The sequence below is a fragment of the Vipera ursinii genome (genome assembly GCF_947247035.1).
Source record: "Vipera ursinii genome assembly, chromosome: Z".
Lineage (NCBI taxonomy): Eukaryota > Metazoa > Chordata > Lepidosauria > Squamata > Viperidae > Vipera > Vipera ursinii.
The window spans coordinates 40073409-40095474 of NC_139517.1; the positions used below are offsets into that span (position 1 = coordinate 40073409).

General features: G+C 37.7%; 1 protein-coding gene across 4 annotated transcripts in view; it reads right to left on the minus strand.

The window, feature by feature from the left end:
• The window catches only part of LOC310649703 (serine/threonine-protein kinase tousled-like 2), a 56173-nt gene that overhangs the window by 2103 nt on the left and 32004 nt on the right, over positions 1-22066 (minus strand). For all 4 annotated transcript variants that reach the window (XM_083378381.1, XM_083378384.1, XM_083378383.1 and 1 more), the window contains exons 16-22: positions 19940-20031; positions 18543-18632; positions 16603-16772; positions 14435-14573; positions 12556-12667; positions 8669-8776; positions 1210-7470 (exon numbers count right to left, since the gene is read on the minus strand). In XM_083378381.1, coding sequence (XP_083234507.1) covers positions 7297-7470; positions 8669-8776; positions 12556-12667; positions 14435-14573; positions 16603-16772; positions 18543-18632; positions 19940-20031 — 885 coding nt within the window. In that variant the 3' untranslated portion in view covers positions 1210-7296. The remainder of the gene's footprint in view (positions 1-1209; positions 7471-8668; positions 8777-12555; positions 12668-14434; positions 14574-16602; positions 16773-18542; positions 18633-19939; positions 20032-22066) is intronic.

The following is a 22066-nucleotide window of genomic DNA, read 5'->3' on the forward strand; positions in this document are numbered from 1 at the left end:
ATTGAACAGCATAATTTTTGGCAAAAACAAAAACGATTTCATCATTTTCATCACTTATCACTATATATAGGTAGTCTTCAACGTATCAGTTCATTTAGTGACCAAAGTTACAACGGCACTAAGAATATTGAGCTATGACCATTTTTCACACAACCATTGTAGCATCATCATAGTTGTGTAATCAAAATCCAGATGCTTAGCAGCTGGTTCATATTTATGACGTGCCAGAGTCATGTGACCACTTTTTGTGACTTTCTGATAAGCAAAGTCAATGAGGAAGCCAGACCCACCTATCAACCAGGTTACTAACAATTGCAATGGTTCACTTAACAACTGTGGCAAGAAAAGTCAGTAAATGGGGCAAAACTCACTTAACAAATGTCTCACTTAGCAACAGGCCCAGTTGTTCATAAGTTGAGGACTACCCGTATACTTCCTGCATCCCATGGAGAATGAACTTTCTTTAAAAATCAAAGTACAACTTCTAATGAGAAAAAGAACCTTAACTGAGCTAAATGAAATAAAACTTCAATTTAATTTAGTTTCAATTTTAGCTGAAAATTCAACTCTGTTGGTCATCCACATTTTAAAGGTTGAAATATAAGCTTTTCAGATTCTAGCAGAATTATTTAGCTTGTCTGTTTAAGTAGTGCTTATGGACTTGGAACATTTTGTTTCAGAGATACAACCTTGAAAGTCCTTGCAGAACCAGTATTTGTGTTAATTAGTATAGAATCCTTGTTCTTGAAATTTAACTGGTAGACACTGGAATTTTTCTTTATTCTTAATATGATAGAGGAAATGAGTAACCTGGATAAAGTTCACGGGATGAGCTCTCTTTGACAGTTGACAGACTTATCTGCCTAAATATTTATTTCAAAAAAGGGGTTTAATTGAGAGTTTGGGTAGTAGCCACTTAAAATAGCAAGGCATGGTGCAGATCTTGTTAACACCTAGGGCAGGGGTAGGCAACCTCAGCTCTTTTATGACTCATGGACTGACTCAGGAATTCTGGGAGTTGAAGTCCATGAGTCATAAAAGAGCCGAGGTTGCCTACGCCTGACCTAGGGTGTATTTTAATACAAGGACATAGGACAATACTCAAGAACCTATTTATGATGATCTAGAACAGTCTTTTAGAAGACTTTCAATATGAAGACTGAAGTGGAAACTTCAGGTGAAGAAAACTAAGTATCAAGGTTTATATACCTAAGCTCTTAATCTTGTTATCCTTCACATATGAGACCCAACCATTCTGAGGTGTTACAGATTAGCAGAGGACAATAATGACATCAGCTTGATCTTTCTTCTTCAGTGAGATGACGGTTTGAAGAATTAGCAATACATTTGCCTCATGTAGTTGTTGTAATTCCTGTTTTAGCCCTTGAAGGTGGCTAAATAAAAAAACAAAAGTAAAAGATTAAAAATGTAAATGAATGCTAAAATCATGCATTAAACCCTGGCAAAAGAGAATTAAATACAGAGAGAAGTCCAAATAAAAGCTTAGGAACTACATTTCATTATTTCAGAGCAATGCAGAAAGCTTAGCTGCTGTATTTTGCACCAATTGGAATTTCTGGGCATTTTTCAAAGATAGCCTTACATGTTCCCATAGCCAAGATAGGATGGAACTAAGGTATAGAATAGATGAAATCTTCACTAGCTTTGAAAGTTTAATAGTTGGTATACTAGGTTTAATTCTGTAAAAATACTTGTTGCAGCTGTCATTCAGTGACAGCTGAGGATTAAAGAGCTCTCTCAGGGTGTGGACCTGCCCTTTCAGAAATTGAATCGGGTCCAAAACTGACTAAACAGTCAATAATTGTAGTTTCCTACTTATTTGGACTTTTGTCTTCATTTTTTCCCTTTCACTCAGAATATTATCATACTTAGGAAATTTGAAAAGGAGGAAAAAGGAAGAATGGAACTGAGTACCATCAGTATAATGTTGGGATAGCTCTGACATGATCTCCCCTAACATTTTCATATAAACCAGGGGTCCCCCCACCAGGACCCCTTTGAGAACTGGGCCACTGAACCAGTGGGTGAGCATGTGAAGCATATGCACAGGATTTATGCTGCACACATGAAACCATTCACTGTCCACTGCTGAAGCCATCTGTTCGTGAAACCAAAAAGGTTGGGGAGCCCTGGTGTAGGCTCTGAATGTGGGTCAATTGGGTAGATATTAATAATAATCTCCCAGCATCAGTTTTGGGTACAAAGGATTGAAACTACTGGGGAATGGCAGCCCCATGTGACACCACTGTACAATATTGGATCATATGATCCAGAAGCACTGTGAATGATATGTACTGAAAATTGCCAAAAGGTCCAGGATAATTAATAACTTATTCTCCCATTTGTGTTACAGAGCTTTGTTGTGCAGCACTGGGGTACTTTAGATAGTTCGTATCTTTCATAAAGTTTGTGAGGCAACTGTGATATGACAGGGCTTCAGTAATAATTCTTAATGGAATACTACTGCCCCAGAAGTACTTGCAGCCCCTACCTTGCTGCAATTCAGTAGCCAAAACTGAAAGGCAATCTTCTCATTTTTCCAAAAATAGATGGAACATCATTGTTCAACTTTCCTGGGATAAATATGGACATCAGGGGGCTTATAATTCCAATTGAGGGCTTATAATTGCAGTTTTTAAGCGGGTGGGTGGGTGGGAGACTTTTCCCAACTGTAATATTGCACAGATTTACATTGGATACATGAAAGGGGATCTTATTTGCATTTTTAATCATTTTGTTGTGTATATTTGTGTAAGACTTCCAACTTGCAATATTTCCTGCAGGTTTCCCAGGAAGAAATTTTTAAGGCCAAAGGCACTGGTATGCTTCCACCATCAGCTGCTATAACACGATCCACACTGACTTTCTCCCTGCAAGTGTTCCAATTCACTTGTGGGAAGTTGTCAAGCTGATCTCCTCTTGTTGCAAATAAGGATCAGTGTCATCATTTTAAGTATATGCTTACTTAGAGAAATAGGATTATCACTGGAGAGCAAAAAATCAGTGGGAGTGAGAGCTACTTCTAACTTCCTATCAGTTTCCCCACTGAATGCCCTTGTGGAAATCTGGCAGAGAGCATGAGAAATCTTTCCCTTCCTTCCCTTTTTTCTCTCTTCCCTTTCCTCCCTTCCCTTCCCAGCCAGGCAGGCTGTGGCTATTTCTGAGTGGGGGAGAATTGAGGGATTGCACAAGTGATTGGGAAAATGTCATGGAATTTTGAAAATGTGAATAAGATGACTGCATCAGCAACCCTGCAGCTCTGACGCAGCCACAACTTCCCCAAATTTCATTCCATCAGGAGTAAAGGTTCCATCAATTTGTAAGTTAGCCTGCTTGAAATACCTTTGTTGACTAGGTTTTGCTCCATGATGCACCACTTCATCCAGTTGAAAGTTGCAGATATGAGAAATTTAAATAATTTATAGATTATTCCTTATCATTAGATGTTTACCTGGTTTGAAATTTTGCCTTCCTTTTCTTAATGAAAGCAAAACATTTTAGGAAAAAAAGTAAAAAGTGCTATAAGAAGATATAATGATCTATGTTCCCATAGAATGTATTTTGGACATGATAATGCCAGTAATTTATCACAGGCTGGTGTCTCATAAAAAAAAATATCATAAGGATTTTTTGTTTGAAAATGAGTTGAAATTATTTGAAATGTTACATGAGAACAACACTTCGCTGCCATTCACCAAAGCAGCCTGACTTTTTTAGGCGCTTGCATACATAAGGATGAAAAAAAGATCCTTTTTTATGCTTTTAAAAAATCAAATGAATCATTTGCTACTTTTTAAAGGAATCATTACCTTCCTTAAAGAATGGCATCACTTGTGCAAGTATGAAAAACAGAAGACACCTTTAATCATTAGAAATGAGCTGTGTTTAGGTGAGGTCCAAAGCAGTTTCTGAATACAGTAATCTTGAAGTATGCACAGCTTTAGGCAGTTGTGTTTAGTCTGTTGTAGGGCTCTTATCACTATATTTCTGTACTAATGGATGGGGAAATTTTATTTCAAAATAAAGAGATTAATCCTGGGAATGATATTACTATTATGGGGAAAGGCTACAGCAAAAAAAGTAAATTTATTAGAAATGGATATTAGCTCAGGAATTCAGTATGTTGCTGCCTTCAGGAATTATAGTATGGAGAAAATTCTAAAATTTCACTAGGAATTTCTGATACTAAAGAACATTTAAGGCAAACAATCATGGAGATTTTCCCAGCATGATGGACTTGGCCTCCAATTTAAAACTTTTGCATTTGACGAATCATTTACATGATTATTTATATTTAAGGGAGGGCAGCACTCCATTTCTGCCCACTTTGCTTTTTTTCATTTTACATCTTATTGAAGTAGTATTTTTACGTACTCCAACAATTTGCTTACATTGTTTGATCAGGATCAATGAATGTCTTTTATACAGCTCATGGTTTTCACGCCTCCCATAATAACACAGCTTAAATATAAAACTAGGCAAGTGAAAAGATTCCATTTTTGAAAACGCGTTTAATATTCATATTTTTGTCTGTAGGGCAAAGCCAAAACAGTCTGGCCTAGTTTCAAGTCACAAATCCATACACCTTTCTTTTCCCCTTTCAGTTAAATGAACAGTGTGGCAACAAAAAGGCTTGGATACCTGAAATAAAACAGTTCAGCAACCGCTTAAAGAAGAGTCTGTATTTCTCATCCAGAGTGATTTAGCCAGGTTTAGTGATGAACTCCATGGAAAGAGTAGAAGCTTCTGCTCAGGTACAATTAATGAAGATCAATATATCAATATACTATTTAATGGGTGAGCAGACAGGGAGGGAGAGTCATATTGGAATTTTAAAAAATTATGAGATTCCTTTTAAAGCAAAATTAAGTACTGTAAGCTTTATTTGGGATAGGATTCCTGCTAATGATCAAGAATCAACTAAATGATAAAGTACGAAATGCAGATTTCTATCTATTTCCAAGTAAGAAAACTGAAAAGCAAAAGACTACAATGTTAGACCTGAAGCACTGACATGGACAATCTTTCATATTTTGGATTCAGCTATGGAAAAATAAAGCAAACCCTATCCCAAAATAGATGATAATGGGTCAACCGTTACTGTCCAAACAAGCTGAAAACAGCCTTATCTTGTCATGGCAGCAGTGATTTCTGCCTAGGTATTTTGATGTTTAATGTGAACTGCGTTTTGGTGAAAGAGCTTCGAGTAACCATGGCAGATATGAACCCTGAAAGAAACAGACACACGAGTTGACTTCTCTTAAGACAAGAAAGCAAACTGAAAGTTGGGAGAAGGGAAAAAACAAAAAAAAATACCTATTATTTTCATAGGTGTCAAAGGTAATTAACCACTTTATTGGGAGAAACAGGTGCAATGGATGTAATTCACCAGCAATCTAGATAATCCTGGAGACTGCTTACATTCTGTCTCCTGTAAAAGATACTTAAGTATCTATCAGTTGTTTCTCTAGGAAAAGAAGCAAGAACTATGATTGAGAGTAAAAGAAAAAAGGAAGACACCGTCCATACTGATGAGAACCTCCCATTCTGAAGGTAGTCATAGGCTCTATTTGGGGGATATTATTTTAAAGATGACCACTATGAGCTTTCATATGGAATCTTTAGTGGTGAGAGTGACATATTGCATTTTCTTACTCTTTGTACAGGCTCATTTAATTCCATTTAAATAAGAGGATCATCTTCTGACCAAACGCTGCATGCACTGCGGTGCTTCAGAAGCAAGGGTGGGGAGTCCAAATAGACCTAATAATCAGGTCTTAATCACCTGGTCTGCAAATATAGCCAGAGGATATCCTCATATTAGTTTACAAAGCCCTTATGTCTAATTTTCCTCTCTCCTCCCAATTCTCTTGACTTTCAAAATGTTTGGCCTCTGACTGCTTCTGTTTGTACTATTAACTATAAGACGTTAAGGGAGGACTGAGAATCATCAGCTGTAAGTGAAGAACTGAGGTCTGTGCCAGGGTACTTGATCATACAGTACTGCTCAAATAATTTGGGGCAAACATCCTTTCAACTGTTTGCAGAAGTAGCATTTTGCCACAGGTTTCAAGCAACTGGATTCTTCTTTGGTTTTTAAGATATTTTTTTTAGAAGATGAAAAAGTTAAAGAATGTTAAAAAAACACTTCCTAAGAAAGAAGAAAATTAAACACAAGACAGAAGATTACAAAAATCTGCCTCTTTTACATACACTTCCTTCGAGGTGTAAATGCAGCAAATGCATCCACAACAATGCAGAAAGAAAATATGAAAAATTAGGAAGGATAAGAACTTTGGCTAAAGGATTTGCTAGAGCCAGCATTTGTGTGCATGTTAAAGAGAACAGTTTTCTAAAGGAAACACCAATGAACGGATCAAAGAACTAGGTGGAGAAAGAAAAAATAAAGAGAAATTCAACATTTATTCAAAGGGGAGAACAGACAACTGTCAAATTCCTGACAAAATAGTAACTTTCTTAGGATGCTGAGAAGGGAGAGAAATCTAAGCTCACAGTTGTTATGTAATCTCTGCATTGCATTCCTTTCTCACAGATTATGAAGTCACTCTAAGGAAAAATTGCTGCCACACTGTCTTGTTATTTATTTCATCTTGTATCCAGAAAACAAATTTGTTACTGAAGATGAAATTATTTGGGATAACATGCTAATAATGCTGGTGCTGTCAATAGGCAGGAAACTGCACTCTCTTGTAGAGAGCACAAAAATCCTATGCCAAGCCTTCAGTGCAACCTTATACCATTCATTGACCTATGTGGTTTATTCCTCTTCCCTCCAATGAGATGTAGTCTTACAAAAAAGAATTTTTTTTTAAAATATTGATGGCGGGCTGTCTCCAGCCTCTTTACCCTGCCACCAAATCCACATTTCTTCACACTAAATGTGTGCATCCTGCATCATGGAACCGCACTCTGGGTCTGTAGTGTTTGGAAGTTCACAGTACATGGAACCATCTTTTTCCTTTCACTGCCCAGAGCAGCTAGTGCTTTTGCAGTTGCTTAGCACTAGACCAACCAATCTTCTTTTCCTTGGCTACTTAACTTAAGCTGCCATAATCCTTGCTGAGAAGCAATGATGCCTTGCTCTATGGATGGGACAAGAATGCAAGAGGAAAACAAAGAACCTGATCCTGGTTTCTCGGAGCCATTTTGTGGACTTCTTGCCAGTCCCAAGGCTGCATCTCAAAACATGTCTGACTCTCTCTGTTTCCTTCTGCAGTTCCAGTTATATCTATATTTTTGGCCTATTGTTCCTGCTCAGTTTGAAGAGCTGTTATTAGAAGATCCAGAAGTTGAGGCGACAGCAGCACCCGCTGGGCTACTTGTTGATACAGATTTGCGGATGTGAGGAAGTAAGTATGGGTCACATGCCAATTGTTGGACATCTATCCGATCTTCCTTCCTATATGCTAGGCAGCGCCTAATAAATGCCTAAAAATAATGAAAGACAAGGAGAAAATAGGCACCAGAAATGAAAATTGGTATTCTCTCTCTTTTATAAAGATAAGAAACTAGGAGCACTAGCAAAAACAAATCAAATTTTTGTGTTAACGAAGTGTTATAGCAAATTATTCCTATCCTATATGAAATTTGCCCTAGATTTCTCTAGATCAAGTTTTCATTTGTGATATAGGAATTCCTCTTAAAAATCTGACTGAAATGCAGTTATGACTCTTCCCTACATTTATTTCACTGGTATTATGTTTTAAAGCAGGGCTTTTCAACCTTTTCACCCACTGTACCACTTTTTAGAATATGGCAACATCCAAGTACCACCAGTTGCCTAGCAAGGTGTCAAAAACTTGATGACAAAAAAAAAGAAAAGAAAAAAAAGTGATGAAGTACTTACAACAGTTTGCTTAGTGACTGTTCAAAGTTACAATGGCACTGAAAAAAGTGCCCCCCAAGCCACAGCCGAGCAAGACACCTGCCTGCCTGCCTGGCGGCGCTCTTCCTCCTGTCCAAGGTTTTCATTGTGAACATTTCTGTTGAGGATTGGCAGCAAAAGTGTGGTGGGTGGTGTTTTCACTTCCCCTACTCTGCTGGGGGTTGCAGCAGGCTTTGGTCCCTTCACATGACCCTGGGACACTGTGACCGTCATAAATATGAATCAGTTGCCAAGCATCTGAATGTAGATGCTGCAACATTCCAGCTGATTGATGCTTCTTCAGGGCTCAGCAGAAGCGCCAGAATCAGGGCCGAGCTCCAGCTGGAGCCTGGCGCTGATCCTGGTGCTTCTGCTGAGCCCTGTCAACCCTGCAGCTCCAGCCGCCTCTCGCTCAGGCTTGTGCGGTGCTGCCACCGGTTCAGTTCATTCCCCTCCCTGCTACCACTTTTCTAGGATGGTCACATACAACCTGCCAGGTGCCAATGTACCACAGGTGGTACCCGTACCACTGGTTGAAAAGCCCTGTTTTAAAGAACCTATCTCCATGGAAGAAAGATAGGCAGACAACAGGTTTATGGAATGCCAGAACATTTTCCCCTTCTCAATCAGAAGTACGTGATAAGCAATCCAAATGATGAATAAACTCAAAATTTCAATGCTTTTTTGTCCAATAGGAGAATTAAACAAACCCCTAAAAATAGACTAATCCTATTCCACTGTACCAAATATAACCCTTTTTACCTTTGCTTCTGGTGTTACCACTGGCTTAGGAGGAAACTGCACTTCTGTAGCTTTAAGGATTGTGTTTTCCTGCAGAATATCTTGCTGAGATTGGTTGTGACCGAAGGGCTGCAGAGGAAGAAAAAAACTCATCAAGTACAAGGATAACTACAAAACTAAAAAGTTCTAAAAGACGAACAAGAAGTGATATGAGAACATTCTGCTCTACTGAAAGGGATCATACAGAAGGCTGTTCACCATTGTCCCTGGCATGGCATAATGGTCAAGCTGTTGTAAGAAAGCTGGCTGGTAGGAACACCTCCTAATAGTAAGAGCAGTTCAATTGTGGAACCAGTTAACGAGAAAAACCGTGGCTCTCCTTTGCTGGATGTGTCTAGGCAATGGTTGCCTGATATCTTGGGAGAATGCTTTACCTGAATTTCTTTAGTGAGAGTAAATTGCATTTGAAGTGTGAAACAAAACTGCTAGCTGTAATCATTAATCAAATTCCAAGTATATTTTTTCAGAAATCCTCTCATTTTTTTTATATCATCTTTCCTTTCCCAAATTTCATCTGACATTCCTTTGAGTTAGACAGCTAATCAAGATTTTTAAAAATATTACATTTCAAGTTCACAAATAAAAAAATGATTGAAATCTTCAAAACATTCATATTGTTGGTTAACCGCATTTTATATATAATGCTGATCTAATAGTTTTAACCATGTAAGTGTTAATGTTAATATGTATTACCTGCAACTACTGGGAGTCCTTGGTATTAATGGCAATATTAAAATTTGTTAAATTCAGAAACTTTTAATATATAAGCACAGACATTTCTAACAGAATCTGTTTGCACAAACTGAAGTTATATCAACAGGATAGAACAGGGCTTTTCAACCTTTTTATCCATTGTACCACTTTTAGGACAAGGCAATATCTGAGTACCACCAGTTGCCCACCAAGGCGTCAAAAACTTGACCAAAAAAGAAAAAAATGATAAAGTACAGGTAGTCCTTGATTTACAATTCACTTAGTGACTGTTCAAAGTTACGACGGCACTGAAAAAGTGACTTATGACCATTGTAGCATCCCCAGGGTCATGTGATTTACATTCGGATGCTTGGCAATTGATTCATATTTATGATGGTCACATTGTTCCAGGGTCATGTGATCACCTTTTGCAACCTTCTGACAAGCAAAGTTAGTGGGGAAACCAGATTCACTTTACTAATTTAATTTCTCTCCCCCTCCCTCTTTCTCTCTCTTCCCTTTCTCCTTCTCTCTTTCTCTCCATTTTTCTCTTTCCCTCTTTCTCCCTGTCTCTCCCTGTCTCTTTCTCCCTTTCTCTCCTTCCCTCCCTTTCTCCTTCTCTCCTTCATCTCTTCCTTTCTCCCTCCCTATTTCTTTCTCCTTCTCTCCCTCTCTCTCTATTTCTTTTTCTCCCTCCATTTCTTTCTCCTTCTCTCTCCTTTTCTCTCTCCCTCCCTCTCCGATTGTCCCTTTCTTTCCTTCCTTCCCTCCTTGTCCTTTCCTCCTTCCCTCCCTCCCATTGTCATTTCTTCTTTCCTTCCTTCCTTCCAAATCCATTTTTATCAAGAAACCTGACGCCCACTTAACTCTTTATGAAGCACCGGAGGAAAGTTGGGGAAGATCTGTCAATGATACTTGGAGATTGCTAGCTCATTTAATAAGTTTATACCAGCAACAGAAATACCTCATATTCGCTCAGTCAATCCACGCACGCCAACAATGCTGCTGTGGAAGACGCACCAACGCACCCTTCGCCCCGCTTGCCTTCTGCAGATGCGGCCGGAGTCCCGGGTGGGGGGAGATCCGGCACTCAGGGAAGCGCACGCTGCAACTCACAACCAGCTGCTCTTTCCCAGGGTGGCCCCCGCAGTGGAGCACAGTGCAGGGCACCAGCATGTCCCACTGCCACAGAAGCGGCCCACCGGAGCAGCCCCACCTCCTTCACCCCCAACAGGCTCTCGTCCCGGAGCCTCCCACTGCTGGAAACCTGTGGTGGCAGCATAGCAGGGCTTGTGAAAAGTGGGGCGGGTGGCTGCTCCCGGCAAATAGGGCAAGGCCGCTCCTGCTTGAAAGCCAGGGTTTGGTGGCCGGCAATGCGCTGGTGCAGGGCTCTCCCGGGGCTGGCGGGCCGAATGGGGACCGGCCTCTCCCTCTTCGCGCTAGAGCAGCACCCGTGGAGGCGGCCCTGCTTTCTCTTGCACAAAGCAAGGTGAAATGGAGTGAGGGAGATTACCAGGAACATGAATCGGCTGATCTTGCGCTGCTGCAATCTCCCTCGCTCCGTTTCAGCTTGCCTTGCTGTTAAGAGAAAGCAAGCTGAAACGGAGCGAGGGAGATTGCAGCAGCGCGGGATCGGCCGATTCGCGTTCCTGGCAATCTCCCTCGTTCCGTTTCAGCTTGCGTTCTCTTGCAGCAAGGCAAGCTGAAACCAAGTGAGGGAGATTGCAGCAGCGTGAGATCGGCCGATTCGCGTTCTTGGCAATCTCCCTCGCTCCGTTTCAGTTTGCTTTCTCTTGCAGCAAGGCAAGCTGAAACCGAGAGAGGGAGATTGCAGCAGCATGAAATCGGCGTTTCTCAGCACGTGCCAATTCGTGCTCCTGGCAATCTCCCTCGCTTTCCACTTGCGGAGGTCGGGGCTGGCCATACGGATCAGCTGGCGATTCTGTATGGCCGGCCCCGACCTCTGCCAATGGGCTCGTTGGTGGTGGTCAGGGCCAGCTGTATGGAGTTGCCAACAGTGTGTGGGGGGGAGGGAGTCGGGCGCTTTTTTCCCTCCACACCTGCGTTCTGATGGCTTTGCCTGCCCTGGCATGCATCAGGAAAACAAACGTGGGCCTTGATTCCCACCTGCTACAGCAGGATGAATCCTCGGGGAGGGCGTGTGCCGTCTGGCCACTTTGTTTTCCCCTTTGCATTGGGAAGATGAGAGGGGAAAATCTCTTGAGCCCTGGGAGGGAGGCAATGTGAGGGCTGTGAGGGGTATCACAAGCTTGTGGGGGGGGGAGGAAAAGAAGATGGATGCAAGTGGACGCAAACACCTACCGCTTGTTTTGGGGGGAAGGACAACATGGTTGCTGCACAATGAGTCCCAGGGCAGGGCGGAAACTCACTTTGCGCCTGTGGTCTTCGCGCGGCCTGGTAGGTTCCGGCAGCAGCATGTTTTTTTGGCAGCAAGTAAGCTAGGAAGGAGCAGGGGCGAGGTGGGGGGGAAGAAGACGACACTGCATACCACTAGCCACGTGCTTGCGTACCACCAGTGGTACGTGTACCACCGGTTGAAAAGCCCTGGGATAGAACAGTGATGGCGAACCTTTTAGAGACCGAGTGCCCAAACTGCAACCCAAAACCCATTTATATATTGTAGGGTGCTGGGTGGGCATGGCCCATTGGGTGGGCGTGGCTGTGGTGGTAATGGCAGACTGTGTGGGACTAAAAAGTTCAATCAATGAATTCCAACTTTGCAAGATCTTTTTTTTTCCTGCGAGAAGTTGAAATTGATTGATTGATTGAACCTTTTTTTTTTTGCACACGCGGCAAAGGCCTAAAGCAAAAAGGTTTTATAACTCAGCTGAAGGCCTAGGACTGGGGCGATGGCGCGCGTGCCCACAGAGAGGACTCTGCGTGCCACCTGTGGCACGCGTGCCATAGGTTTGCCACCACAGGGACAGAATATATGCTTTAACACTTAAACCAGATGTTAACTTTAAAAGATTTTTAGAAACCTGTACCTGATGAAAGCTTATACCTTTTAATAAAATTTGTTAAATGGAAAAGATGTCACCACGCTCTTTCTAATTTTAGGAATTGTTAACATAAGACTTAGGCTCAAAATGATTGAATATTTTTTGTAGTATCTTAGTTGTCCTCTTGTTTACCTTTCTGCCATAAAGACATTGGTAGAAGATAACTCCTACTGACCAAACATCAACTTTATTTGAAATCTTCGGAGGCTCTTTTCCAACCACAAAACATTCAGGGGGTAGATACCTGAGGAAGAGGGAGCAATAGCTACATTTATTTTAAATACCCATTTTTCTCACCATTAACCATTTATGTCACAGAATGTTATTTCACCCAAGGACTATTACTGAATTTCATATGGTTAATATTCAGGCTCCCCCCCTTTTTTTGCTTATCAGGGCATGTCTGGTTCTATATAACATACACAGTCCCAAATACTAGTTGTTTGAAACAGCTACTATAAATTTCCATTAACTTTCTTTTTTGTTGTTGCAAAAACAGCAGCAAGATACTGAGTTCCTTTAACTTGCTTCTTTGATTTAAAATTGAACAAAATGTCTCTTACTTCAGCTCTTTATTACAACAATTTAGTTGTAAATAGCAAAATTATTCTTAACAATACAAAAATTCAAGAATGGGAAATCAGTTGGCTTTATTAATATATGTCCAATTATTGGAATAATAATTGGAATAATGATATAAACATTACTGTTATTGCCAAATTTCACACCTGTTTTACATTAATAGACCTGCATTTTCTGGAGAATTATTTGCAATGTTATAACCAGGCTAACATTGCAATTTGGTGATTAATTCTTCACTTGAAAACAGCAAGTATTCTCAAGTATGCTGCTACGTCAACTGATTTGTAGCTTATAAGGAAAAGACACTATACCTTCAGAGATACGTATCCTCAAGTGATCTTTAGTCCATCCACAGCTTACAGTATTGCTTATTTGTTCAGGTCAGGCAAAAGACCATCCATCTTGTATTTCAAGTAACCTACCACAACCAGAGCACTTCCGATTTGCTTTTCTTTGGAAGTGTATGGTGTACCAATAGCTAGCTGTAATGTTCACCTCATTACCCATTCAGGATTCTCAGATATCATGCCCTTCAGACAGTTGCAGTCAAATATGTGTAGAATGTGGACAAAATGTTCTGAACTTGAAATGGAAGTTATGAGTATTTCAACCTTGGAACAAAATATCCAGTGCTCTATAATTTTATCTCAGATATAATAGGTCTTTTAAAAAGAAATACTAGGATATTGAAATAGGTTCTTATTTTCTCATTTTTTGTCCCAGGTCTACAAAGTTTGTTGGGGTAATAGGCTAGGGGTGTCAAACTGCTGGCCCGCAGGCCGATTGCATAATGCAGAGGCCGTGCCCACCCCAGCTCCAGCAATGCAAACAAGGTTGTGATACATCATGACACGTCACGTGATGTGACGAGTTTGACACCCATGGGCTATACTGACTTGCCTACCTACCTGCTATTCTAGAGAAAAATATTCATAACTATGATTTTTATTATTTTTTCAAATTAATTTCCATAGTAAAAATATACAAAAAAAAGCATGTCCTTTGCAATTACTTTTCCCTTAAATATTCCCAGAATAATTTTTCTGTTGCCTTGAGATGCCATAGTTTGGAAATGAGGCAAGAGATGGACCTTCTCACATATCCAAAGGAGCCTTTGAAAATCATTCAATAGGTCGGATTAGCAAATGAATAGGAAAAACAAAGGATGTGCAAAACTCAATGATTTAGGAATAGAATGTTCTGAGGTTATCTAGAGAACACAAAAAGTACATTCTAGAGAACTATTCCTGAGTTGCTTTGCATACTCCTAAAAGATATCCTCTGAAAACTATGATTTTGATATACTAGATGAATCCTCATTATTTCTCCTACTTTTACAAAAATCTTTTGACAAAATGTTTTTACTCAAGTTTTAATGACAAGTATTTTTTGTGGAATCAGCAGGACAAAAAACAGATTATATACACACCAGTATGTACCAGCTCCTTGTGATGTCAGCTCCATGCCATCAACTGAATTGTAACTGTCATCGTCCATGATTTTTGAGAGGCCGAAGTCAGTGATTTTAATTTCACCACATGCAGTACCATTTACCAAGAGGATGTTTCCTGGGCAGGTAAAAGAAAAAAGCTTTGAAGTTGAACAGGCCTATTAAATATGTGGGTGGATAGAATAGCAAAAGAGTTATTTTCAATCAATGTGATACCTTGTTGTATTAACTAACCTAAAAGATAAAAAGATGCACTGACATTTCCCAAAATTTAATGTAGTTTGTGTTTTCTCATGTCCAAAAGAAACTCTCCTTAGACATAATGTTACAGGACAAAATAATAGGTGCAGGGAAATGGTAAATTATAATAATAATTAAAAATCAAATCTTGGTTATCAGACACCAAATATGTGAATAAAATCTAAAATTTGCTTTTCTATGGATGATCTGAAGCTTTGTGAAAAACCAGAAATCATTGTCGGTTATGGATAAATACCTTAAGAATTTTTAGCTCACACATAGCAATGGAACTTGGCCTAAACAAATGTACTATAGTAACAATAAATTGGGATAAAATCATGAATAGTAATGGAATTAAAAAGGTGAAACTATCAAGAGCCATAATGAAGAAGCCTACAAGTAATTTACAGTTGGATAACATCAAATATGAACAAGTTAAAAATGTGATTAGTAAAGAATACATCCAGAGTGAAAAAAGTGCTTAAAGACATGATTGAACGATGGAAACTCCATCAAAACCATTAGTATCTGGGCCATACTCATGATGTGATATACTGCTGGAATTTTAACTGGACAGTTTGTACCACAAAACAAGAAAACTGATGATTATTCACTATTCATTATATCTCTACTGTGTTATTGATAGGGCATACATGCCCTGAAAAATGGAGGTAGATGTTTACTTCAAGTCAAACTACTGAAGAAAAAAAAACATGCATTGACTGAATATCTAAAAGGCGGTCAAGGACAAGCATTGATGAAAGTTAAAAATTGGATCTTAATGAATGTGCAGGAAACAAAACATGAATATCAAAATAACATAATAAAAACAAACAGAATGCAGCCAAGCAAAAGCATTATATGGCCAATTTCTACAAAAGATCAAAATGGAGAAGGATAAAACCTGGCAATGGCTTAAAACTGGAACATTAAAAAAGTAATCTGAAGCTTAAGGTTGTTTGCCCAAGAGAAGGCTATTCAAACTAACATAGTTTAGCCCTAGATTCAAATTGCAGATTGGGTAAAGAGGCAGAAGAAACAGATCATAGCTCCTGCAAGATCACACAAATCTGATATAAATAATGATGTAATACTTGCCAAAATATTCACTGGAAAATCTGCAAAAAATTACCATGTGCTAGTAATAAAATTGGTGGAAACAGAGCAGAAAAAGTAGCTGAAAATAAGCCGGTTAAAGTATTTTGGGATTTCCGAATACAGACTGATAAAGTCTTAACTATTAACATACCAGCTATAACTATAGTTGGAAAAAAAGTATAGCTAATTGATACAGCAATACCAGAAGATAGCAGAATGTAAGAAAAATAATTGGATAAAATCACAAAGTATTAAGATCTGAAAATCAAAAATGAAAGATTATGATATAAGCTGGCTGTGGTGATCCCAGTGGTTTATCAGCACACTAGGTGCCATACTAAAAAGCTTGGAACCTCAGAAGGATGGAAGGATGAGTCACCTTGAGTTGGTGAGAATCGAATTGCTACAAGTTGGCAAAATTAGCCTGCAGTTCTACATTCTAACCACTGTGCTACACGGCTCTACCACAACAGCAATAAGGTTGCCATTGAAGCTTTTCCCCCCAAAATAGCTAGTACAAATATTAAAATGCAAATACTGTAATAACAAATATAAGCACCACCTCACTGAAAGAAACAAATCAAAGTAACAAAATGACAGTATCCTTTGGAAGAGAGAGAAAGGATTAACAATGTTCTCAGTTATGACTATGGAAGTTTACAGTGATGGGAATTGGGAATGTTATTGCTAAATAATCAAACCAAACTACATATTTCATATTTAATTTGTCAAGGAAGTATAATCTTGTAAAATACATCATATTCTGTTTTTTCCCCCATGGTGCCGTACCATCTTCACTATGAACTTACCTGGTTTGAGATCGTAATGAATAATAGGTGGCTTAATTTCATTTAAATATTTTAATGCATTTACAATCTGCATGATTATAGATCGGGCTTCTTTCTCTGTCATTAATTTGTGCTGTTTCAGGTAGAAATCCAGATCGTTCCCCTCACAGTATTCTAATACTGTACAAAACCTGGAGGAAGTGAAATCAAACAATCAAATATGTTTTATGCATGTATCAAAATCTACTTAATCTATTTTAAGAAATCAAAAATAATTTTACTAGATCTGTACATCTGCACTGATGTATGAATGGCTCCAAAATTTATGGTATTTATAGACCTATTAACATGGCTAACAAAAGGCCAAGAAGTGATAGATCTCATTTTTTTATATGAGCTTTGTTTTAAAGTGTGTTTATTTACCGATAAAAAATAAAGTAAGTTGGAGCAACACAATAACATCATTTGTTTTATGTCTGATCAGATTCAGCATAGTAGCTATTTCATGAGAGTGACATGACATGCTTAAACATTTTAGGTATCTACTGATCCAAAAAGACTGCTTTTCTTTTTTACATAAATCTTGATTGGTATTAATGTACCATTTTTTAAAAAAATATACTGAATTCACCTGCAACATATTTTAATAGAATCTCTATGAAGGTATTTTTTAATTCATCTGGAATTTTAGTAAGAAATTATTCTTTGTAGTAATATTTGATACTATTCCTTTCAATACCAGAAAAGGAAAACTTTGGGGCAATATGTATTCCTACTGAAACTTCTACGTACTGTTTTGAGAAATGAAATTCTGCATTTTTAATATAAGAACCAAGAGTCCAATATTTTCAGGTTATTTTTAATTAATTTCACCAATACTTGGTAATTATCATACAAATACATTATTTTTGGCATAAACACATGTTTCTTCTAATTTTTATCTGTTAACAAGACTTTAGTGTGTTTCAAAGTGTCCTATTTTCAACTTGGATTAAAAAGATAAATATTAAACTGAATAAAATTATTGCAAAAATGGGCTAAAATCAAATTTACTTAGTATATTTAACATAAATTTCAATTTCATAAAATTAACTGCTATTTGGTACCCACAAAATAAAATATTGCTGCAGCTTCTCTTATGTGCAAGGTGATAATATTTGTATTCCTTTCATAAATCCTGTTTTCTCTTTCATGAATTTTCCGAGAATACTAATTATATTGCCTTTTCACAATTTGTTATGTTTGTGAAAGAAGGCCCACATGTATGTTGTTACCAAATTATGGAATATGCATCCTCAGTTGTACTTGGTTTCTACTTACTTATTTTTTTTTGGAAAGGAAAAAGGCAGCTTTAGCATGGCTCTTTTGATGTTAATTAATTAATTAATTAATTGTGATTTTAAATGTTTTACTCTTATTTCAGCTATTTATATTTTTTTAATTGTAAGCCACCATAAATGCTGTGTAGAAAAAAATATTATTTTTTGAGATGTATACCTGTATTAGTATCAGGGCATTCTAGTCCTTTTAATTTAATAATTAAAAGCTCAGTATAAATATTTAAAGATAATCAAAAGCTAGGAATAAACATCATAGAATCTGGTAAAATTTAACTAATCTAAGGGCTGAATCCAAGCTGGAACAAAACTGCTTTGTTTACAAAATCCTGATAGCATTTTGGGCCATCTGTTCTTCCAGAGAAAGGTATTTCACAAACATAGGCCCACCACTCAGAATGCTTGCTGCATTTTCTATGGCCCATGCATCTTTGTAAGGAGTGGGGACTTGCGAAAGGCCTTCTCTTAATCACTGGACTGGACAGGGAAGTTCAATTTCTGGCAAGGCATTACTTTAAATGTTAGAATCCTCCATTTCCTCCCCCACTAATTTCTAAACAACTTAATCACAAATTTTCAAATGACTTTATTAACAGTGCAAATTACAAAGACAGCAGCACTTACGAGTCAGTGTCCAATGAGAAATAGTCATACAATTTAACTATGCGAGGATGATCCAGCTCTTTATGGATTCTGTATTCTCTACATGCATGCCTAAAAGAAAAAGACTGAATTATTTGTTATGTTTGGCTTCGACTTATCCTCCTGCACTTCAGGAGGTGAAAAACATGTGGGTGATGCTTTGTTAGGTGGCTAAACACAAGAAACGGTAACTTTGGTAACCAAAAGTCTTCCTCAAAATTATTTCATAGACTACTTCCAGGAAAAGTGTAAGCTTACCTCCAAACAGAAGGTTGAATATATCTGAGCTGGATATTTTAGAAATGTTAGGTCATATATCACAATTTAGTTCACACAATGTTAACTCAAAACTGAATGTATTGAATATCACTTAGTATGCCTGACTTCTAACTTGAACATGGCACATAAATGGAACCATTAAGAAAATATTGTCAAGATCATGACAAGGGACGGCGCAGTAATGCACACTGCATTTTATAGGGTTAACCTGAACCTGAAAAAAAGAAAATAAAATTCTAAAGGCCTTTTGGAATAAATCCACCTTGACTCCCTTTTGAAATGGAGCCAAGGCAGCAATCAATGTTATCTCCAGATCATTATTCTATATTTTTCTCTGAGCATGTTCTAGTTTTTCTGAAAACAATCCAAAGAGTGATAACTGGAAGTGGACATAGTATCCAGCTAGATTCAAATTAACAAAGAATAAAACATTTTTGGTGATCTGGAATATAACTTGGCTGTTGTCAGGCCGTCCAAGAATGACACAGAACAATCCATCCAATGTTCAGCTCTTTGCTTGCTTACATCAACAGACAGAATCTTGCAGACTAAACTTTTACTATTCTCACACTAATAGATGTATCCAGGGGGATTCTAGAGAGTGGCTATTCTAAACCTCTTCTGTGTTGTCTCGTCTCGACTATTTTCAGTTAGGCTAGACTATGAAGCATACAACTCCAGAAATGATATTTACTATGAAGAAATTTATTTTTGCTCTCAGGGAGCAAATGTTTCATGTTTTTCAATTGTATCTAGAAACAATACTTGTATTTACATTTTTTAATTATATTTTTATTTACAAGTTATAAACTACCGTAATAAAAACTTCAAGCAATACGATCTGAAGGGAAACCAGAGTATATACTAACACAAAACTATACCAATTATTCTATACATACCCAACAACCAAAAACTATAGTTGTTAAGTGAATCACATGGTTGATAAGTTAATTTGGCTTCCCAATTAATTTTTCTTGTCAGGAGCTGGCTGGGAAGGTCAGAAATGGTGATCACATGATTCCAGAATGCTACAATTATCATAAATACATATTGGTTGTCAAGTGCTTAAATTTTTATCATCTAACTGGGGAAATACTCACTTGTGATAATTTTCTTTCTTTTCATCCCTCCAATTTTTATTTAATTGGTGGATTTTTACTGCTACATACCTCTGTTCTGTTAAATCAAATGCCTGAAAAAGAAAGATAGCTAGTAAATATTCAAAACATTACAAAGACTGCCATCTTTAAATATGAAAAAGATCAGTTATGAATTGTATTTTTAGATTATAAGTACACTAGTTATAAATATTTTAAATATTTAGGAATAAATATTACAATCCATAAATTATTTGATAAAATTTTATTCCCATTTAGAAAATAGGCCTTTATAGGATGACAGATTTTTACAATAATATACTAGGTAACAACAAATAGATAATTGACAACGTATTTGTGATTCTTTTTTCTTTGTCCACATGACTAAACTTCTGAAACTTTTTTAGAATGAGGATGTAAGAGTTTCAGCATTTCACTGCTTAGCACATTTTGGAAAATTAATACCCCTCCCAATCTAAGGAAAATATATTATTATTGTTATTATTGTTAGATTTCATCTTCGAGTCACAGTCTGGGATTGGTAAAAACTTAATAGTTGAAGTCCTAACTAAAGACCTACAAGCCATTAAGGTTGCATCTGAGTATATAGACAGTTGTGGTGATGATGATAGGTCAAAATAAAGCTTGGGATTTAGACTTGGGAAAACAATTGGTAAATGTAAAATAGCAAACACTATGGAAGTCAGTCTTTTCATCAGCTTCTATACAGTAAGAGTTGCTATGAAAGTAAATACATTACTGATTTAACTTCAATAAGAATTGCTTAAATATCTCTCAGGTATTAAATAAAATGTTGGAGGGGTGTAAAAAAAGGAAATCTTTTGAAAGAATGCTTCTGGAAGAAAGTATGTAATTATAATTAAACAAAGAATAGAATGTGCTCCAGAACCGGGATTATTAAAAGGAATTCATTACATTTTTACTCTGGCAACTATATGAATCATAATTCAACAAAGTAGTTTCCCAAAAAATTCAATAATTGAAAATTGGTATTATTAAGGTATGGTCAATTGCCCTCCCTGAAAAAGTTATTGGTATTAAGCTCCTGGGGGAATGAATTTTTTTTGCAAGATCTGGAAAGACTATATACATATATTAGTGAGAACAATAGTTCCTATTATTGCAAACTTTGTGATCTATGGAAACTATGGGTGAACTTCATGGATTTTAAAAAAAAGTTCCATTATGAGGAATATAGAATTAGTAAATAACACTATGGGAAATATAGAATTAGTAAATTATTCTATAAAATTTTCTAAAGATTATTTAAATTACACACAGATTAATGGAAAGAAGGACTAGAGGTGATATGATAGCAGTGTTCCAATATCTCAGGGGTTATCACAAAGAAAAGGGGGTCAAACCTATTTACCAAAGCACGAGAAGCAAGACATGGAAACTAATCAAGGAGAGAACCAATGTAGAACTAAGGAGAATTTTCCTAACAGTTAGAACAATTAATCAGTGGAACGACTTGCCTCCAGAAGTGGGTTCCAACACTGGAGGATTTTAAGAAAAGATTGGACAACCGTTTGAAATGGTATAGGGGTTCTTGCTTAATCAGGGGGTTGGACTAGAAGAGTTCCAAGATCCCTTCCGTTATTCTGTTACACTATTCTGACTGACATGCTAAAAAAAACCTTTTAACATAAGGTCAAATTTGGTGAGTATGAAATGACAATGCTAAAGTAAAACCAAAAAAAATCATTTAATTGTAATGAACATACAGAGATAACTTTCATTACTTGAACCAATTGACTTCTCAGGCCAAACAAGTCTACTTAAAACTGATAAGACTGCTTAGAATACAAAGGCACAAATAACACAAAGAGACAAATAACTAAGACTTTACCTTCTACACCAAGGGTGTCAAACTCAATTTCATTGAGGGCCACATCAGCATTATGGTTGCCCTTGGGGGGCCCGGGTGGGTGTAGCTAGGATGGGTGTGGCCTACTGGATGGGCGTGGCCAGCTCAACATCACTTGCTTCAGGGGTTCCTGGGTAGGACTGGGGCAGATCTGAGGGTCTTTGGCAGAGGAGGGTGGGACTGGGGCGAGTGCTGGGACATGGTCCCTCCCACCTCCCTCCCTTCCATCCTCTGTTCTT